We start from the raw sequence: 22253 nt of genomic DNA on the forward strand, positions 1-22253 counted from the left end.
ATGTAAAAGAATGAAATCAGAACACTCCCTGACACCATACACAAAAATAAACTCCAAATGGATTAAAGACCTAAATGTAAGGCCAGACAGTATAAAACTCTTAGAGGAAAAACATAGGCAGAACACTCTATGACATAAATCACAGCAACATCCTTTTGACCCTCCTCCATTTAGAGAAATGGAAATAAAAACAAAAATAAACAAACGGGATCTAATGAAACTTAAAAGCTTTTGCACAGCAAAGGAAACCATAAAGAAGACGAAAAGACAACTCTCAGAATGGGAGAAAATATTTGCAAATGAAGCAACTGACAAAGGATTAATCTCCAAAATTTATAAGCATCTCATGCAGCTCAATATCAAAAAACCCCACAAATGACCCAATCAAAAAATGGGCAGAAGACCTAAATAGACATTCCTCCAAAGAAGATATACAGATTGCCAACAAACATATGAAAGGATGCTCAACGTCATTAATCATTAGAGAAATGCAAATCAAAACTACAATGAGGTGTCACCTCACACCAGTCAGAATGGCCATCATCCAAAAATCTACAAACAATAAATGCTGGAGAGGGTGTGGAGAAAAGGGAACCCTCTTGCACTGTTGGTAGGAATGTCAATTGATACAGCCACTATGGAGAACAGTATGGAGGTTCCTTAAAAAACTAAAATTAGAACTACCCTATGACCCGGCAATCCCACTACTGGGCATATACCCTGAGAAAACCATAATTCAAAAGGAGTCATGTACCACAGTGTTCATTGCAGCTCAATTTACAATAGCCAGGACACAGAAGCAACCTAAGTGTCCATCGACAGATGAATGGATAAAGAAGATGTGGCACATATATACAATGGAATATTACTCAGCCATAAAAAGAAATGAAATTGAGTTATTTGTAGTGAGGTGGATGGACCTAGAGTCTGTCATACAGAGTGAAGTAAGTCAGAAAGAGATAAACAAATACTGTACACTAACACATATATATGGAATCTAAAAAAAAAAAATGGTTCTGAGGAACCTAGGGGCAGGACAGGAATAAAGACGCAGACATAGAGAATGGACTTGAGGACACGGGGAGGGGGAAGAATAAGCAGGGATGAAGTGAGAGAGTGGCATGGACTTATATACACTACCAAATGTAAAATAGCTACTGGGAAGCAGCCGCATAGCAGAGGGAGGTCAGCTAGGTGCTCTGTGACCACCTAGAGGGGTGGGATAGGGAGGGTGGGAGGGAGGGAGACGCAAGAGGGAGGAGATATGGGGACATATGTATATGTATATCTGATTCACTTTGTTAAAAAGCCGAAACTAACACACTGTTGTAAAGCAATTATATTCCAATAAAGATGTTAAAAAAGAAAAACAAACAAAACCTAGTGAATATGTTTTAGGCTACAGAAGTTTCTAGGCCTCGTGAGTGTTTTTCTCTCTTTGTTTCCTGGCAGAAACTTTTTCTCAAAAATTCTAAGCTTGCTTTGGCTTCAAATAAGGAGGAATAAGGTTTCTCCTTGCTCATTTCAATGATGAGATCCACTCTATCAGCTCCTAGGCCCACAAGTTCAGCCAGTGTCTGTGAGCTGCCTTTTATATGCCAGGCACACACTGCTAACCCCTGTGATGCAAAGAGGAAGCTGTGGTCCCCTCTTCTGTGAGGTGTGGCATAAACAGCTGAAACAGTCCGATGTGGTACAGGTACCCACCAAATACAGGAGATGTTAACTCTTCAGGTAGATCAGCAAAGGCATTAATAACTTACAGAGAGTGGAGGCTGGGCTTGTTGTATGTATTGTTGTTGTTGTATGTATAAGGAAAGCCGCACAATTTGTGCCACTGCGAGTGCCATGGTCGTCTTCTCATTCTTCATAGATGATTGTTCAGCAGAATTTCTATGGGTTCTGCACTGGCCCACATGTATTCCAACAAGAATGTTTTAAATGTGCGGTAACTCAGGCCTTGCTGCCCTGACACCCTCACGTGAATATGAAGCAATAACTAGGGAACCTTCGGTAACAGTTGGCGTATTGAGGTGGCATGGTTCCCAAAACAACATCTTAATGAGGTCTGTGCTTCAGAAGCAGCGCTTCTTGTTTAAATACCCTCAGACGCGTCCTATGTAACCGGAAGCAATGTGGCAGAAGTGGCTGCGATCATAGCTTGAGTCAGTCCTGCATTGGGAGGGTCACTGTGGAGCAGCTGTCTCTATCTCAATGACTCCAGACCTGGATAGGAGGGTGATATGCATAAGGCAGGAGAAAGAGAATAAAACAAATCAACCTTATTAGCCCCTTTTAGGGAATGTGTGTGCAGAATCTGAGATGGAGATTCTGGTTTCCACATAGCTTACAACCCATCCATCCATAACACATGCCACCCCCTTACCCACCTAGAACTTGAGCTACACATTTAAAAACCAGTAGTTGACGCAAAACACTTTCATCACCCCAAAAGGAAACCTACACCCATTTTAAGCAGTCATTCCCTATTTCCCTCTGTTCCAAACCCCTGGCAACCACTAATGTATAATATTTTCTGTGTCTATGGATTTGCCACTGCTGGACATTTTGTAGAAATGGAACCATACAATATGTGGCCTTTCGTGTCTTCTTTCACTTAGTTTCATCCATGATGTAGCATGTATCAGTAATCCATTCACTTTTATGGCTGAATTCCCTGATCCTGTTTTCTTCATACTGTTTGAATACAAACTTAAAAATATGTTGAGAGTGAAGCTCTGTTTTAATGGTACATCTGTTGGCCAGTTCATTTAAAGAAGGTGAAAATGGAGATATTGTTGTGAAATGATAATCGTTGAGAAGCCTCAGCCAATTTGATAATGAAAAGTTTGGGCAGTGTTGCAAAAAATTATTTGCTTTATATTAAAATCCTTTTAAACAAGGAAAACAAACAAGCAAACAAACAAACAAAAACCCAGTAGTTGAGAGAAGATCTTCAGTTCTATTTTATGCACATAGAGGTCAGTTAAAGGAGAAACTTCCAAGCCATCCTCAGTCTGGCTGCCTACAACCCCCAACCCCACCACAGTGCCAATTGCATTGATGGCTGCATCCAGTCGTACACCTTTGGGGATTTAATATATGCAGGCTTCAAAAAAAATTAACACACTTGTTCTCTGAAAAGAGCAAAAAATACACCTTGGGGTGGGGGCAGTGGGGACTGAGCATTACTTCAGACTCAGCCATGTCTCTGTGTTGCCAGAGACCACACCCCTCCTCAGACATAACCACAGAAGACTCTGGGCCAGCTCTCTGGCCTTGAAGGAGGCAGCCAGTTGCCTTGAAGATTTGGGTGCTAGACACAATACGGGTAGAGTCCAAGAGTTATTTCTATTTTATGTATTTTATTTAGCATGGCTATATTAATTGTTTTTATTCATTACAGGTAAAGTAAATCTAAACTGCTTCACAAAATCACTGCCACTGAGTTTTATATATTTATTTATTTATATATATATTTATATATTTTCTAAAGCACATTCAGAAATACAAAGAATACTAGAGTTTATGGCAGCATCTACAAGTGATGCCATGTTGCCTTTCTCTTGGAGATAGACCAAGTTGAGAATATGGATTGTTCTCCAATGTGTGTTAAATCCTTAGTTTTCTTTCTTCTGAATGTGATGAGGCAGATTTTCCTTGGAAAAATAGTTTGTGTTCAGCTGGAGAGGTTGATTTTTCTCCACCAGTTTCTCCGTTGAATAATTGAAAACTACTGTTCATTATTTACATAAAACTGTCTTTTTCTGGTCTGCTTTCTATAACCTTTCCCCTCTGAGGAATTTTAAGAATTCCCTGACTTTCCTCTGGGGGATTTTATGCCTGCTTTATCCCAGATGTGGGACATAGACCAGGCTGAGGGTTTTCTTTCTTTTTTTTTTTTTTAATGTTCCTACTTTGAAAGACATTCTTGCTAACCTGTGAGCAAAGCTGCCACTGAAAAAAAGGATTTTCAAGAAAGTTAAGCAGTTAAGAAAATATGTGAGCTTGGTTTAAATGTCTGACTTACTGAATGACACCAAAATCCCGAATGCAAAATGAAAAAGTAGACAGTAGTTTCAAATAATAAGGGGAAAATGCACACGTGTTCTTTCAGCCTTTTAATTCTGGAATTTTATTTTCTGAATGAAGGCATGTCAGTCTCTAGTCCCTGCAGCCCCGTGTCTGATCTTGCCCTGCACTCCTGCTGATGTCAGCCCAGGGAACACATGGGCTTAGCAGATGTTTACCCTGCTTTTGTTGTCATAGTCCCCACCTTCTGCTGACACAAAGAGAATATTTAGCCTTACTCATAATATTTTGTCTGCTCACATTCATATAGATGTATTGATCCTAATCCCTGGTTCAGAATGGAGAATGCTGAGAAGAGGGGAGAACTTAGAGTGAAGGAGGCTGTATTAAGACAGGATTTTTTTTTTTTTTTTTTTTCCCTAACGTCCATTCTGATTCCCAGACAATATTTCACCACAAGCTTTTGGTTACTGTGGTTTTCATATTAATGTCCACAAATACCGTAAAATCAAAACGTTTTTTGTGTGATAAAACGTGAGAAGAATGCCAACAAGAGTTTTTCTTCTCTGCTCCAGCAGATATTATTATACTTTTTTCCCAAGTCCAAAGTTTCTGTTTTCCACAATGAATGTCTGTTGTGTCATGTGTAATTAATTAATGAGTTAATTAAATGATTAGGTTTTAGTTTCTTCCCAGCTCAAATTTTTGCTGTATTTTTGAAAAGTCTAAAAATTCATAAGCTTAATTTTCATAGTAAGCAAGGTCGCTACCTACCACGTATTTCCTGCTTCACCATGGTCCCCTGGTTGACATATCCTCCTCTTCTCTTTTCTGTCCTGTAGGATCTTTCGAAGATGGTTTGGCTGCCTTGGAGATTTGGAGATCTGAGGCCACGATGAGGACTCACACACGGGGGGCTCCCAGTGTGTTTTTCATATATTTGTTTTGCTTTGTGTCAGCCTACGTCACCGACGAGAACCCAGAAGTCATGATTCCCTTTACGAATGCTAACTACGACAGCCATCCAATGCTGTACTTCTCCAGGGCGGAGGTGGCCAAGCTCCAGCTCAGAGCTGCCAGCTCCCACGAGCACATTGCCGCCCGGCTCACTGAGGCCGTGCACGTCATGCTGTCCAGCCCCTTGGAGTACCTCCCTCCCTGGGATCCCAAGGAGTACAGCGCCCGCTGGAATGAAATTTATGGCAACAACTTGGGGGCCTTGGCCATGTTCTGCGTGCTGTATCCTGAGAACATTGAAGCCCGAGATATGGCCAAAGACTACATGGAGAGGATGGCAGCTCAGCCTAGTTGGTAGATTTTTGTCTTTTTCTTCTTACTGTATTAAACTCTGCAATTTAAAAAAATGAATTCATAGTCAAATGAAATCTCAGAGGCCAGATTTTCACATACTTGTGTGTGTGCGTGAGTGAAGGGGATAGGATACTTGTTATTTGTGTTGTTAGTGGCTTATGAATGGTCCCTAGTTTCAAAAGACCTAGTAACTTCCATGTTTAAAGTTAGAAGAAAAATATTTAGGTAGAACCTAACCAAAGAAAAAATAATTTGCTGCATTGAGTAAATAGTATCATCTTGATTGTTGAGATTTCCTTCCCCCTTGTTTAACAGCCTTGTATTACCATCATCAGGCCTTAGGTTCTGATTGACCTCCAAGTGGTTAAAACCTTTTGCCAGCAAGAGATTTCCGCCAATTAAGATTTCTTTGCATTTTAGGACAATTAGGAGCTAAAAGTAAATGTGATAGGATTAACTGACAATTTATAAATAAGATCTTATCCAGTAACCAGCAAATTGCCCAAACCTGTAAGAAAACCAAAGTTGTGGTATAATTATGTGAGGAATTCTAATTATGTAATAATTTACTTTCAGAAGTTCAAGATTTGAGAACAAACTTCCTGTCTCTTCTTGATTAGCTTAAATTTATTTTATTTGTGTATAATTAATGTGTCTACCTGCTTCCAAAAGGTATGGGATGAATTAATTAAACTAGGGATTCTGCGGGTATTCTTATTTAAACTGTGTTTTAATACACATGGTCCAATTACACTAAAAAAAATTACAAACTGTATGAAATATCCTTTTAAAATTACGTAGGCTGATACTTGTCATAGGGTTGGAGAGAGCTCATTTTTAAATGCTTAGAAAAATCAGTGATGCATTTAATGTCGTGAAGAGTTACATCTCAGATATCATAAGGGTGAATAATGGTAGCTTGCAAGCTTCCTGAATTCTGCCAGTATGGTAAGTAAATTTAATACTTCCTAAATTTCTGCCAATATGGTAAAGAATGTTGTTTGCTTATAGAATTTGAAGGAGTTTCTGGAATTTCTAAATGAAAAAGATTATGGAAGAGTTGACATTAAATCCATATCAGAGCTTATTTTTTTAAGGCTTGTTATGAGGTATGTATAATCATTTTGAAGCTTACAGTGTTTTAGGTTGGAAAGACCCTTTTTATTTGATTTGTTTCAAAGCTGAGCCGTGTATGCCATAGTTTCAGTTCTTGACTAACCTCATTCTACTCCTGACACCAAGAAGGAAAATAAAGATGGATGAAAATTGGATATTTGACTTATAAGTTTCTATTATCAAGTGTTACAATTACTCACTTGACATTGTACAGTTAGTTAAAAAGTGGCAACCATATTTACTTTAGGGGAAAAAAACCTTTGTTGTCTATAAGGGTACTTTTAAAGTCCTTTTTGTTTTAGATAGGTAAGTGAAATTTGACAGATTAAGATGCAGATGAAAATGTTCCAGAGAGCCGTCTGTTTCACTTCATGAAAGAGTAGCTAACTGCGAAGTACCGCTTTGTAATGGAGATTTTTTTTTTAGTATAAATACAGTCGCATTAAGAGAATTCACAAGACCAGTGCAATTGTATTATGATGTTATAAAACATTCAGGCATATAAATACCAACTTAAATGAATGCTGTCATTAGAGAGGATTAGACTCCTATGATAAAAGGAGGAAAACAAATAAAAATGAACATTTTCGTAGTTTCTGCAAGTTCAGAATTACTGGTTGTGGAGTTGTGTAGGAATTTATTAGAGGACTAGTACCTTGTTCATGGCAGTATTGATAAAAATAGGTATACCTCTGTGCCGTTATCCAGTAACCCAAAAGCCAGTCTGTGATTTAATAGAGCTGAACAGTTGACTTCTTTCCCTAGACCTCTTAGAAGATGAAGGTCAGAAATTGAGAATTTACCTTTACATCTGGTTTCTAGTTCCAGAAGTGATCCTAGCATAAAAAGTCGAGCTACTGGAACATTTTGTCTTGGCAAGTACTGTTACTAGGTTGTACTTTTAAATGATTTTATGGAAATTTTAACTTTTTAAGAGCAACCACACCCAACCCCTAGACCCTTAACTTTTTATTAAATTGTAGTTGAATATAATCAATCACTTTTTGACAACTTAAAACACTGCTAAATGTATTGGTAGTTCAACTGTTCCTATTTAAATCAACTAAATCATATGTCCCCACTGTGCCCAGAGAAGTGTATTGTGGTCGTTGTCATCATCTTAGGACATAGTTCACCTATATTTGGTTTCAGAGGAAAATAGAAGACTGACTCTTATTTATAAAGATGCAGACCTACTAGAGAATGGACTTGAGGACACGGGGAGGGGGAAGTGTAAGCTGGGACAAAATAAGAGAGTAGCATGGACATATATACACTACCAAATGTAAAATAGGTAGCTAGTGGGAAGCAGCCGCATAGCACAGGGAGATCAGCTCGGTGCTTTGTGACCACCTAGAGGGGTGGGATAGGGAGGGTGGGTGGGAGGGAGGGAGATGCAAGAGGGAAGAGATATGGGGACATATGTATATGTATAACTGGTTCACTTTGTTATAAAGCAGAAACTGACACACTGTTGTAAAGCAACTATACTCTAATAAAGATGTTTTAAAAAAAACTAGTATGTATAAAATAAATAATCAGCAAGGGTATATTGTACAGTGCAGTGAAATATAGCCATTATTTTGTAATTAAAAAAGAGATCAATAATTAATATTGATTAATTAATCAATTAATTTGATTAATTAATTAATTTAAAAAGCTTCCTACAATGGCTTCATCAGACTTAATACATTTGCCATATTCTGTGAGGATCCTTTCTACTCCTTTGAAAACCAGTGACTAAATTGTGTCCACTTACTTATTCAATTAACAAACATTTATTGAGCATCTGTTGTATGTCATGTACCATGCTAGGTGCTGGGGATTCAGTGATGAAAAAAATAGCCCAGTAAGTTTAAAAATTTGCACCTAGGTTAAGGGCTGCAAACATTGGGTATTTGAAACCTAAGCTAGGACTATATTCTCTGCTCAGAATTAAGTGTAAGGATCACTTAATAGTAGGGGTTCATTAGTTTTTTGTTTTTCAATTAAGCAGAATTCAAGACTATCTGGATTTTTAAATTAATTTATTTATCTTTAAATTTAAAAATTTTTTAAATAATTTTTATTGGAGTATCTTATTAGTTTTTATTCATGACTTAAAGATTTGAGGATTAAATGAGATAATGTAAAGTATTTTGCACAGTTCCTATCAGATAGTAAGCCTTCAATAAATAAGAATAATGAGAATAATGATAATTATTGTTACTGATATTTGCTTTGTACTTGGATCCTGTTTAGTTTATAATTTGGTGTATGTAGGCTATAAGGAAATAGTATTTGTTTGGGATTTATTTGGAGATTTGTCCAAATTGCTCTCAAAACTAGAACATCTGTTTAACTCATAACATATTCCTTTTGGCTTTATTCCATTAAAACTTTCAGCAATGCTCCCCTGGGCCCTCTTTTTGGCATATAAGAATCTGATGGTAACACCAATCATGATGGCTTAGGGGAAAGTAACAGTGATGTGTCTTTTGTCTGGTATTCAAAAGAAGTACATCTGAGATATACATGCATACAGATTTATTCATGTGATTCATTTCATTTGAGTATTTTGGGTTTTTTTTTTTTTTTTTTTTTTTTTTCTTTTTGCGGTATGCGGGCCTCTCACTGTTGTGGCCTCTCCCGTTGCGGAGCACAGGCTCCGGATGCACAGGCCCAGCGGCCATGGCTCACGGGCCCAGCCGCTCCGCGGCACATGGGATCCTCCCAGACCAGGGCACGAACCCGTATCCCCTGCATCGGCAGGCGGACTCTCAACCACTGCGCCACCAGGGAGGCCCTATTTGGGGGTTTTTTTGGGGGTTTTTTTCTTTTAATTTTTATTGGAGTGTAGTTATTTACAATGTTGTGTTAGTTTCAGGTGTACAGCAAAGTGAATCAGTTGTACATATACCATTTGAGTAGTTTGTAAATAAAGAGCTAAAAGGTCACACCTGTAGATTCACTTATTTAAGAGTCTAGGGCCATTGGAAAAATTAAATGGAAAATATTATCTAATGATATACTGATCTTATGTGTTCATCTGATATAATGTACTACAAAGTAGAAAGGGAATCTCATAGATTGATAATGATGATGGTGGTGATTGAAAAATAACAACATGCAAAATTTTCTTCTTTTGACATTATAATTCTGTGTGTCAGCGAGTACCCAGATGATTGGGCACCACAGAAAGATGAGACATGTCTACATACTGTATCTGCTTTTGCGGAGATGCCCATATTCTCTCTCAGAAGCTCTCTCCTTTGTTCTTCTGCCTTCTGTTAATGTCATGCATTCTTCATAACATCCTTCATAACAGTAAAAGTAACAGAGTAATTTAATTGTTCTTAACTTAGTTCTAAAAATCAAATTTAAAAAGATGTTATTTTAACCTATATATAAAATGGCAAATTATTTTCAGCATCACCAATAATGTCTCTGACCTTTGAATTAAGTCCCCTATAGATCTCATCTTCCAGATGAAAGCTAGGATTTGGGTTGTAGTTGGCTCTGTGTTATATAAAAGTGTGATTAGAACTTAATCAGACAACTTCTTTAAGAAAGCTTAATGAGCTGAGGTCATAAATCTAGAACTGGTAACAACAGAAAATGCATTTTATTACACTTAAAGTCAATTCATTTTTTTAATACAGTATCACCTAGTCACCAGAGCAAGTTCTGTGTAGTCAGTTGGCACATGGGGGTATTCTCATTTATAAATAGTTGCTTTCTGCATTCAGTCCTTACATAATTAAAAAGAGAACATTATTGGATTCCAAATAACTAAAAATTCTCCATCAGCTTTTTTTCCCCAAAAGCTTAAACTTTAAGGTGGGAAAATAATAAAAACGGTTCTTAGTCAAGATTTAAGAGATTTCCAAAAAGTCAAATTTTTGGAGTTTTTGGAGTCAGCAGACATTGCTCTACTTTCCTAAAATTTTCATACGTGTGTATATTTTTATTTACTTATTTTTACTTTTTTCTACTTTACCTTTTTCCCTAAAGATTAAGGAAACAAAAAACAATATTCAAATAAGAAATATCTGAGAAAGAAAGGAGGAAAGAAAAAGATAAGGGACATCAGCTGGAGTAACAATGAGACAGTTACTGAAATGCATCTTATGTCCCGTGGGTGAGTGGGCCACATGTGGGCCCTGAATTTTTTTAACAGCAAAGAAAGTAGGCTCAATTACTTCAAAGTATAGAGTGTCCATGGGATTAAAAGTAGATCATCTTCTCTACAGAACTACTACTCTTGACCCAAGGACCAGAAAGAAATTTCTCCTGGGGTTTTCATGAGGAACCTGCACAGTAGTTTCATGAACATCCTTCCAATGCATGTGTGATGAATTGCACAGTGCTGGCTTTTTTATGTTAGACTAGACTGAGGGCAGGACCGGGTCTGTTTTGCTCATGCATGTATCCCTCAGCACTTAACACAGTATCAGGTAGATTTCTGCCCAATGAATGAATGCTCTAGCATCCCTAGAGATGCTCCAAAGTGAAATTCACTAAAACCAGGGTGGAGGTAGAAGGGATGGACATACGGTTTAGTCCCAGGCCACTTTTTTTCCTAGTCTAGCTTAGTCCTTCAGTAGAATTTGAATATGCAGAAAAATGAAATGGCCATGTATCTGTCAGGCAGCCTCTTTATACACTGTGTATCTCAGCTGAGCTCATGATCGATGGGTTCTATGAGCTTGGGTATTATACTGCTCTGCCTGTTCTTACAGTGATCTTCTATATAGCTAAAAACAAACATAAAAAACTCAAATGATTACTGGAAAACACTACACACCTGAATCACTTAAGAAGATAAAGGAAAGTTGACCATATCTCACTTACTATGGAGAGATGAATGGCAAACATTCAACATTGAACAGTGATTGTAACAGAAAAGATGTGTTGTTCAACCTCTGTTGACAGCACATAGTTATCCAACGTGCATTTCTGAGCAGTGGGCTTTTCAAGGCTTTTGTCTAAACATTGTAAAGCCTGGGGAAGGGGCCTAGCATAGCAGTCCTTGGAGGCAGAGGTGCACTTGCCTCTTGACTCTGCTATTATATTAGGCTTTAGCAGTGTTTTTTTAACCTCCGTAAACCTCATTTTCTTTATCTTTAAAATGTGGATGATTCTTCCCATGCAAATAAGTTGTTCCAAGGATTAAATGAGATAATGCATGTAAAGCTCTTAGCATTATGTTCCTGACACATAGTTTTACTAAAATGTTTATTTTTATTACACAGAAATAGATATGACCACGTAGCTTTATTCTTAAGTTTCTTGACACAAAGGACTCCATTTTACCTACTCTCACTCTGGAGTTGTGTGTTTGAGAAGTACTCATTTTGCATCATTCTTTTCCCTTTCTTTATAGTATTTTTGCTTACTTATCATCAGAAAATAAACCACAGAGGAAAGAAATTACTTCACGCTTGTGTTGGTGCCAGTCAGCTACAGGAATTCAGAACTGGTGAGGGAAACAAAGTTGAACTTTTGGACAGAGAAGTAGTTATAATTTTATTCGCAACAGACCTTGTATTAATTCCCTTGCCTGTGGATTGCAAACTTCTGGAGATTGACACGTGAGGGCCCATTTGCAAAGTAAAATATTAAAAAAACAATAAAGTAAGGGGAAAAAAGGAGAAAGAAAAGCCCCTGGCAGATCGAAATGAACCAATCAGTTTCATTCCTGTACGTTCCAAGATGAAGAGTGCGCCCGTCTTTCTCAGCGTGGCGTGCTGGGCTCCAAATGCAGTTCCCTACAGCTGCTTCACAGGCTTCTTATTTCTCTAAATTGCATGTTAAGGCTGGGAATCAAAGTGGGGGAGGATGTAGCTGGGCCCCAACATGTGGAGCCACAGCACCGGGAGCAAAAAGATCAGGTTTCCCTCTCCTGACCTTACAGTGGTGAAGACCGGGAGGCGTAGCCCGGAGTGCACCCGGAATCCATTGGATTCAAGGAAGCAAATCCAGTGGCCCCGTGAAACAAATGCAGGCTCTCAGAAAACCCAGCCCCCAGTTCCCCTGGCTTGTTCTCCTTCATGCTTTCTCTTCCTTCTGCCCGTCCCCCTCCTCTTTCTGACTCTTTTTCTCTCTGTTCCTTTCATTCTGTGATCTGAAGAACGTTGCTGCTTTTACCCTGCTGCAGATGCTTGGAAACAGAAGGCTGAAACTGATAACAACAAGGCTTTTTATGATGTTCAGATTCTTTAATATTTACAGAAACATATGTGTTAGGAACCTGGCTGTTGGGCATTTCCTTCTTTTACACCATTTAATAAGCAGGTTGTTGCCAGCATCGTTGCAGATGAAGACACTGGGCAAGGACTGGTGTCAGGAGACAGCAGGTGAGGAATTGCTTAGGGAGAGGCCAGGTCAGGTGTGTGGGTTAGCTGAGCGTCTCAGTGCAGGTTTTCATACACAACAAGCGAACTCCTCTCCATCTATTTCAAATTGAGTGAGGATAAAACGGTTTTAATAACGCTTCTTTCTAACAACAAATGTGAGACTGTTTATAACACCTCTAGACATACACAGCTGGAAGGAAATGCAACATTAGTTTTCTTGTGGCATCTGTTTGTTGTTTGAGTCTAACATGCAGCACTGGTGCAGCCCTCAGCTGTCTCCATGATGAGCAACGCTCTCTCCTATCCTGCTCCTCTAGTGTCACTTGTTGCCTTTTTAATAAAACATGCAACGTGGGCTTGCAGAGTTGCCTGAGGGAGCTCTGCTTAAGGCCAGAGGCATCCTCATCCCCCTTCTGATGGGATTCTAAGCCTGTGCCCCTCACCCCATGTATACCACAAAGATATGAATGTAGTAAGTTCCACACCAACTTTACAGTCTGGCTCTTACATATTACTCAGCCATAAAAAGGGACGAAATTGAGTCATTTGTTGATACGTGGTTGGATCTAGAGACTGTCATACAGAGTGAAGTAAGTCAGAAAGAGAAAAATAAATATCGTATATTAACACATGGATGTGGAACCTAGAAAAATGGTACAGATCAACCGGTCTGCAGGGCAGAAGTTGAGACACAGATGTAGAGAACAAATGTATGGACACCAACGGGGGAAAGCCGCTGGGGGTGGGGGTGGGGGTGTGATGAATTGGGCGATTGGGATTGACATGTATACACTGATGTGTATAAAATGGATGACTAATAAGAACCTGCAGTATAAAAAAATAAATAAAATAAAATTCAAAAATTCAAAAAAAAAAAAAAACTTGCTAAGCATGTTGTTTAAATTTTGTGCCTTCCTTGCCCTGTATCTTGAGGGAAGATGTTAGTTAGCAAGTGCTGCATATATATCTGTATTCTATTCCAATAATGCTTTATAATTGTTTTTTAAAAGTTGCCTTTGTCTGTTAAGTGAGATACATGTTTAGTTCTAATACCACTAAAGACGTAGGGCCTTGCTGACATTTAAGTTCTTACTAATGCTATATAGAGATATATATATAACTACTGGAGAATAGTAGTGACATGAGTATGTCCGTGGAGTCTCTTGTAAAGCTGTGTAGTTCTTTTTACCTTAGTTATCTTCAGAATGGCATTTTACTTCTTCATTTCCTTCTGCTGTATCCATCAAGAGAACATGTTTTAGCCACGTTTAACACAGTCTCTCTCATCCATCCTTCCTTTTCCTTTCCAGTGTCAACATGCTGGCTTAGGACAGCAGGAGGAACCATAGTCAGGGGCCAGATGATTGTGTTTCCCACATAAGCCTGTGTTTAGAAGCTTTGTGTGTGGATGGCTTGGAGGAGAGGAATCAGGACGAGGGGAACTAGGTGGAAGCTTATATTAGTCTAGGGGGGAAATGAAGACCACAGTTAAGTCAGTGAGAGTGGGGAAAAGAAGGAATGAATATGAGACATTTAGGGCAGGACTTCCCTGGCGGTCCAGTGGTTAAGATTCCATGCTTCCACTGCAGGGGCCACGGGTTCGATCCCTGGTCGGGGAACTAAGATCCCTCATGGCGCATGGTACGGCCAAAAAATTAAAAAAAAAAAAAAGAGAGAGAGAGAGATGTAGGACAGAGAATATACAAAGAAATTGATAGGATATGGGACACTTTTTCAGAGTATGGTTCTTTCATCAGAATCATATATGTATTCTTAAAAACACAGATTCCTGGGCCTGGCCCAGACTCAGTGAATCACGATCATTTGGAGTAGACCAAAGAACAAGTCCCCCATGTGATCTGAGGCATGCTAAAAATTAAATAGAGAAGGGTTGTATGAAGCATGGGACTTGGTTTTTGTCTAGGCATTGTGCTAGGTGTTGGGATATAAAAATTTGAGGGCAAGTTAATACATCTTGCCTAGAGTTGTTGATCTATGGAAAATATGAACTAATAGACTATATTAATGCAGATGATAAAGGCTGTGATTGAGAACGTATAGTGTGTAATGGGAAAACAGAGAGGTACTTCAGGATGCCCAACATTGGAGCACTGGGAAGGCTTTCCTCCTGGGGCCTGAAGGACAAATAGGAATCAGCCAAGTGAAGGGGAAAGACAGCATGTTTGATTGTTCCAAGAAGAAATAACTGACGTTCAGAGGCCGTGACAGAAGGAAGCAAAATGCTTTTGAGGAACTGAAAATTTAATGTAGGGAGGAGACAGGCAAGCATTGAGGCTTTGAGTAGAGAGCCAGATGCTGCAAGGCCTTGTCCACCATGTGACGGAGTTTGGACTTTTTCTTACAAAAACTATGAGGCCGTTGAAGGGTTTTAACGGGGCGACAACATGGTCAGATTTGTGTGTGTGTGTGTGTGTGTGTGTGTGTGTTTAACTTTTTCATTCTAAAATAAACGTAGAGCACCATACGAACAAACGTGTGGCTTAGTAAAGTATTTTAAAGCAAACGCCCTGGTAACCACAGCACAGCTCCAGAAATAGAACGTTGCCAGCTACCCTGGGAAGCCCCTCACAAGCCTCATCCCAATCACAGCTCCCTCTATCCCTACAAAGACTACCCTGACTTCTAGGGTCATCGGTCACGTCCTTGTGTTTCTTTATAGTTCATTCAAGTGTGCATCCCTAGGCACAAGTTTAGTCTTGCTCATTTTTTTAATGTTTTTTAAATCTTTTTTATCTGCAGTTTCCCCTCCATCCCTTTATTTTTGTTACAATTTATCTGTGGAAGAATCTGGGCCCTTTGACCTGCTCAGCTTCCCACAGTCTGGATGTTGTTGATTGCAGGCTCAAGATGCAGCTCAGTGAGTTCCTCCACCCTTGGTATTTCCTACGAACTGACAGCTGGGTGCTGAGGCTTGCTCCAGCTCAGTTTTGATCACTTTGACACAAGCATAGGTGGTGGCTGTTCTCTCATCGGGAGACGCAAAGTGGCTGCTCGTTTCTCCATGTGACAGATTTGTGTTTTAGGAAGAATCTCTGGTCATATGTGGAGAGTAGATTGCAGAGGTCAAACCAGGAAGACCAGTTAAGCCTTTTGTGTTTTTCCAGATGACAGCCTGGAATAGACGCTCTGAGAATGCAAAGAAATGATGGATTCCAGAAAGTTTTAAGGATTAGCATGTATTGGGTTGGCCAAAAAGTTTGTTCGGGTTTTTCCATAAGATCTTACAGAAAACACCCAAATGAACTTTTTGGCTGACCCAATATAAGACTTGACAATGATATTTGAGGACAAGGAGGACTAAGAACTTTCTTTTATGGGATGCTGAGAGGCATGGGACCTTTCAATGAGATCACAACACTTGGAACTCTTGGAGAGTACTAATAAGGGTTTGGTTTGGGATCGACTGAGTTTGAAGTGCCTGTGGACCCAAGAGGAGATGTTGAGTTCACGTCTCTCCAGCATTATTTTTAGCTACCTCCTGTTTGCTAGAAGTGTACTGTGACTTTAAAAAATGTCATCACCAGGAAAAAAAAAAAATTTATCCAATATAAAATATACTTTCAAGTACAACAGACATAGTTTCTGTGGATGATAGGAAAATGTAGAAGGAAAGTTCAAAGGTCAGATTTAATTAAAGTAAGCTTATCACAACAAATAAATGAATAACAACAAGAAGAATGAGAAGAAAGGTAAAGTGCTAAAAGAGCCACTTGGGTGTCCTCAATGTGAAGCCAAAATGAAACATCATGTAGCCATCACTCCAGGAGGAAAGTATCAGCTTGAGAGAATCATGCTATTTCTTCTTAAGTTGGAAAAAGAAGAAGAAAAAAAAAAAAGATTCTTGATGAGGTGTGGATGGCAATTTGGGTTTGTAACAACTTAATGTGCAATTTTTAGTTCATTTCTGTGATTCAATTACAGGGAATACACTATTCCAAGAAAAGAAAATCTAAGGAAAGGGAGAGTTAAGAATAAATCCACACATATTGCTAAAATTTTGTATTAACTTTAATATCTTTCTGCCCTAAACTTTGGGCCATAATTTTGAAAAACCATATGGAGCTTACTATTTTACCTTCTTTGGAGAACCTGTTGACATGGCAAAGATTTTACACTATTACTAAAGCCAGTTTGAATCTTTTACTCTTTGCTTTTCTATCATAGCCTGTCACTTGGTTAAGGAAGATGTGATTACATTCAACCTTTGGGGTGGGGTCAGCTTTTATTTTCCATTTGACAGATAACTCTAGATCTAAAACTTGGGGAAGTATTTAATGCCCATGGCATGTTGAAGATGGCTCACAAGTTTGGCTCATAGTTTAATCTAAATTTACTTTATCCATTAATTCTATTTTACGGCAAATAGCACATCCTCCGGATTTTTTATGATTCACAAAGAAAACTCCTAAACTGACTTCTTCCACTTTGTTGCCAAATTAAGAAGTACTCTTTAAAACTGTGTCCCCAGGACATGAAATAAAATAAACATTATTGGTACAAGGTGCTGTTCATAGGAATTATTTCATTACCTCTCTTGAAAATAAATGACTTCAAAGCCAAACAAACGTTTTGGGGGATGAGAAATGTTTTCTTGTTCTTTTTCTACACAGTGACAACTTACTTTTCGTACTTGAATTGACTGTGTGGACCCATTTGGTGTTTCACATCTGCCTCTGTCATACACTGTCTACTGGCCTCTTTGAACATTTTGAACTTCTCTGGTGGTCTGGGTCCCTTCCTAATGAACTCATGATAGATCTTCCCTCATGGATGGCTCCAGATCCTCTGCTGGAAAGTGTTTGGGGCAACCCAGTCTCAACCTAGCTCCACGCACTGAAACAGGCCCTGGGCCTGGGTCCTCTCTGCCTACAGGATGCATCTGATGGGCTGCTTGTTTGATGGCACATTTACACTCTAAGACAGTGGCTTTCAAACCTTTTATGACTGTGACCCACAGTAAGAAATAAGGTTTACATCCCCATGTACACATAACTTTAACTCTACATATGTAAATATATAAGTGGAAGTTGTGTGAATCAGCCCTTGCATTTAAGTTATGCTTTGCACTCTGCTATTTCCTATTCCATGCCATTAAATTCCACTAAAAATATGCTGGTCACAACCCCTTATATTCATTCCACAATCTGTTAATAGCTTGTTATTTATAATTTGGAAACTGCCTAACATTGTGATAAACACATGATTCCTTTTCAGAGAATCCCTTCTTAATATCCCTCTTCTTTAATATCTCCAGTGAGGGGACTGCTTCACTCTTTGAGGTGGCTTCCTTATTCCATAATTCTAGTGTTCAGAGTACTTGTTCCTAAAATATATTAGGAAGCGTTGTTTTTTCATTAGGAAACAGTATGTGTCTGTGATTAATGATTACATTTCAGGTTTCCAGGGCTGAGTGGAATAAATTCTGCAGCACATTATTTCCAGTTGGCACCCAGAATAAAATCGAGAACAGTTCAGTCACTGTTTTAAAAAGGCAACTTCAGCAAAACCTTGAAATAGTGTATTGTAAAAGAGAGAAATTCTGATAAAGCATTAAAAAGTGGGAATCTTAGGTAAATATTAACCTTACTGAGGAAACCATAATAGAAAGTAAAATACTGTTTCATGTATCTTAGCACCTTAAGGTCGGCCTTATTTTGGTTTTGGTATCTTCCTAACATCAGGGTGGCAAGATTTAGCAATTTGATTACCGTTTTTGCCATTGTTAAAGTATCCCTCACTTTTTAAACTTATTGTCACAGGTAATTCTTTGCCCTTTTGCATGTGGTGGTGTCAAAATCTTAGAGGATTTCTTTAAAATAAATGGGAGTCACCACGTGTTCAGGCAGCAGCAGGAAGATGGTGCATACAAGATGGCAGTGATGACAAGTCAGATTCTTGAAGGTTGTTGTATTATTCCTAGGGCAGCCGTAACAAAGTAACACAGACTAGGTGGCTTAAAACAAACAGAAGTTGATTCTCTCACAGTTCTGGAGGCTAGAAATCTGCAACCAAGGTGTCAGCAGGGTCTTGGTTCCTTCTGGAGGCTCCAAGGAAAAACTGTCTCATGCCACTCCCCTAGCTTCAGGTGGTTGTAGGCAACTCTTGGCATTCCTTGACATATAGATGCATCACTCATCTACCTCTCACACGTACCATCCACCACCAACACATACAAACTGCTTGTCCCTCCAGCCTTCCAATATAGATATGTTGTCATTTTAATTGAATGAATATTGTGTTTGCATATTTTAACGAGGCAAAAGCTGTTGACAGCTGAACCGTGTCATATACTATGATTACTTTCAGTTTGTGTGCAACTTTTTGTTTTCTCTAGGATTAATAACAGCCTTTTTGCTTTATTTGCTTAGTTTCCTATACATTTATCACTAATTACCAACCATACTCTCACTCAGTTATGTAAGTCTCTTAATCCATTCAAACAAGATGTTCTTAATAAGACATTCTTAACAATTCATCTTCTTGAAGAGGAACCTGCCAAAGCCTTTGACTGGTTATAATCTAGATCTACGGTATGGCTGTTGACTTACTCTTTTTTTCTCTCATGGAGTGAGTCCCCGCTGCAACATGAATCTCATGTTGTCTTCTTTTTGGTATATATCTTAATTTGGGTGGAGAAATTCTTCACTGGTTTCCAGAGGAAGTATTGATAAGCAGGAAATTTTGAAAACTTGGATGTCTGCTTACATTGTGTATCTATTAAAAATTATTGTATAGTTATTTTTTAATACTGTCTTCTTTTAACCTTTATACTAGAGTTATAAGTGATTTACCCACCACCATTACAATATTAGAGTATTCTGCGTTTAAGTGTATATTTACCTTTACCGGTGAGTTTTATACTTTCATATGTTCTCACGTTACTAATTGGCATCCTTTCATTTCAGTTTGAAGAGCTCCCTTTAACATTGCTTCTAAGGCCAGTTAGTGGTGATAAACTTCTTCAGCATATGTTTATCTGGAAAACTCTTTAACTCTCCTTCAATTCTGAGGGACAATTTTACTTGGTAGATTATTCTTGATTGGCAGTTTTCTTCTTTCAACACTTTGAGTATATCGTCCCACTTCCTTCTGGTCCCCAAGGTTTCTTCTGAAAAATCTGCTGATAGTAGTGTGGGAGTTCCCTTGTATGTAATAAGTTGCTTTTATCTTCTTTTATAAAATTTTTATTTATTTATAAGTTTATTTATTTATGGCTGTGTTGGGTCTTCATTGCTGTGAGCAGGCTTTCTCTAGTTGCGGTGAGTGGGGGCTACTCTTCGTTGCGGTGCACGGGCTTCTCATTGCAGTGGCTTCTCTTGTTGTGGAGCACGGGGTCTAGGCATGCAGGCTTTAGTAGTTGCGGAGCACAGGCTCTAGGCATGTGGGCTTCAGTTGTGACACACAGGCTCAGTAGTTGCAGCTAGTGGGCTCTAGAGTGCAGGCTCAGTAGTTGTGGCACACGGCCTTCATTGCTCTGCGGCATGTGGGATCTTCCCAGAGCAGGGCTCAAACCCGTGTCCCCTGCATTGGCAGGCAGATTCTTAACCACTGTGCCACCAGGGAAGTCCCTATCTTTCTATTTTTAAGATTCTCTTTAATTTTTGAAAATTTAATAATGTGTCTTGCTGTGGGTCTCTTTAGAGGCATCTTTTTTGATACTCTGGGCTACCTGTATCTGGGGGCCTGTTTCTTTCTCCTCAGGTCAGGAAAGTTTTCAGTCATTATATCTTTGCATAAGCTTCTCTTCCTGCCTCTCTCTTCTTCTTCTGGTACCCCTATAATGTGTATATTGGTCTTCTTATGGTGTCCCATAAGTCCCTTAAGCTATCTTCACTCTTTTTTATTCTTTTTCCTTTTTGCTTTTCTGATTGGATGAATTCCACTGCTCTCTCTTTAAGTCCACTGATCCTTTAAGTTCACTGATCCTTTCTTGCACTTGATCTGCTGTTGAATCCTTCTATTGAATTTAGTTCAGTTATTGAATTTTTCAGTGCTATGACAATGCAATGCTCAGTACTTTTTAATATTTTCTGTCTCTTTGTTGAAGTTCTCCCTCTGTTCATGCATTGCTCTCCTGACTTTGGTGAGCATCTTTATGACTGTTATTTTGAACTCTCTATCAGATAAATCACTCATCTCCATTTTGTTAAGGTTGATTTCTAGAGATTTATCTTTTTCTTTTGTTTGGAACGTATTCTCCTATTTGTTCATTTTATATTGAATCAAATCTGAAACATAATTTCATCTCAATATTTATTTCTGACTTAATTTTAAATATCTGAAATATTTACATGGTTCACAATGTACCATGTCAGAATCATATTACAAATAATGCCATGATAACCTTATGCACATATGGTTTTTTATTTGTGGACATATGTCTTTGGGGTAGATTACTATAAGTGGTATTACTGGGTCAAAATATAAAATGTTTATAAAATTTGTTAAATGTTACCAAACTCTACCCCATAGGATTTGTACTACTCTGCACCCCTAACAGCATTTTAAGAGTGTGCCTATTTCTCCACAGCTTTGACTAGAGTATTTGTCATATGTGAGATTTTAACTGATTCGAATGTTAGATCAGTTGTAATTTGATTTAAATTTCTTTTATAATAAGTGGAGATGAGAATTTTGAATGAGGGATGTTTGCCCTTTTTTTTTTTGTTAACTGTCTTGTTTGTCACTTGCTCATTTTTCCAATGAGATTTTGATCTTTTTCTTAAATTTTATGAGCCTTTGGTATGTTAGGATAAGTCTAACTGTATTCAGGGTATATGATACAAATATTTTTCCCCAGTTTATTCATGTTTACTTGTGGTCTTTTTCTTCCCCCTATGCAAAAGGTTTTGTCTTATTTTTTCTTTTAAGCTTTATATGGCCAAAATGATCAGTCTTTTCTTCTATTGCTTCTTGTTTTTGAATCATAGTTGGAAAGGCTTTCCCTTCTCCAGGTCACAAAGGAATTCATCCATGCTTTCTTTTAAGATTTTTTATCTCATACTTTATATTTAGATGCCTAATTAATTTAGAGTTTATTTTCTTGTATTCTATGAGGTTTGGATCCAGTTTTCTCCTTTTTTCAAATGACTATCTAGTTGTTCCAGTATAACTTGTTAGAGGGTACTTCTTTTCCCTATTGATTTTTTTTTTTTTTTTTTTTTTTTTTTTTGCTGTACGCGTGCCTCTCACTTCTGTGGCCTCTCCCGTTGCGGAGCACAGGCTCCGGACACACAGGCTCCGCGGCCATGGCTCGCGGGCCCAGCCGCTCCGCGGCATGTGGGATCTTCCGGGATAGGGGCACGAACCCGTGTCCCCTGCATCGGCAGGCGGACTCTCAACCACTGCGCCACCAGGGAAGCCCTCCCTATTGATTTTTAATGACACCTTCATCACATACCAAGTTTCTATATGTTTTGCACCTGTTTCTGAATT

At 38.6% G+C, this 22253-nt stretch overlaps 1 protein-coding gene across 4 annotated transcripts in view; it reads left to right on the forward strand.

Annotated features, from left to right (window-relative positions):
- Positions 1–22253, forward strand: part of DSE (dermatan sulfate epimerase) — a 69827-nt gene that overhangs the window by 27963 nt on the left and 19611 nt on the right. For 3 of the 4 annotated variants that reach the window (XM_081250665.1, XM_081250666.1, XM_081250667.1), the window contains exon 2: positions 4875–5343. In XM_081250665.1, the coding sequence (XP_081106791.1) occupies positions 4875–5343 (469 nt within the window). Of the gene's footprint in view, positions 1–4874; positions 5344–22253 lie in introns of those variants that run through there. The other variant, XM_081250668.1, reaches the window with a different exon arrangement.

This window comes from Mesoplodon bidens (assembly GCF_964165515.1).
Source record: "Mesoplodon bidens genome assembly, chromosome: 12".
In the NCBI taxonomy this organism is placed as follows: Eukaryota; Metazoa; Chordata; class Mammalia; order Artiodactyla; family Ziphiidae; genus Mesoplodon; species Mesoplodon bidens.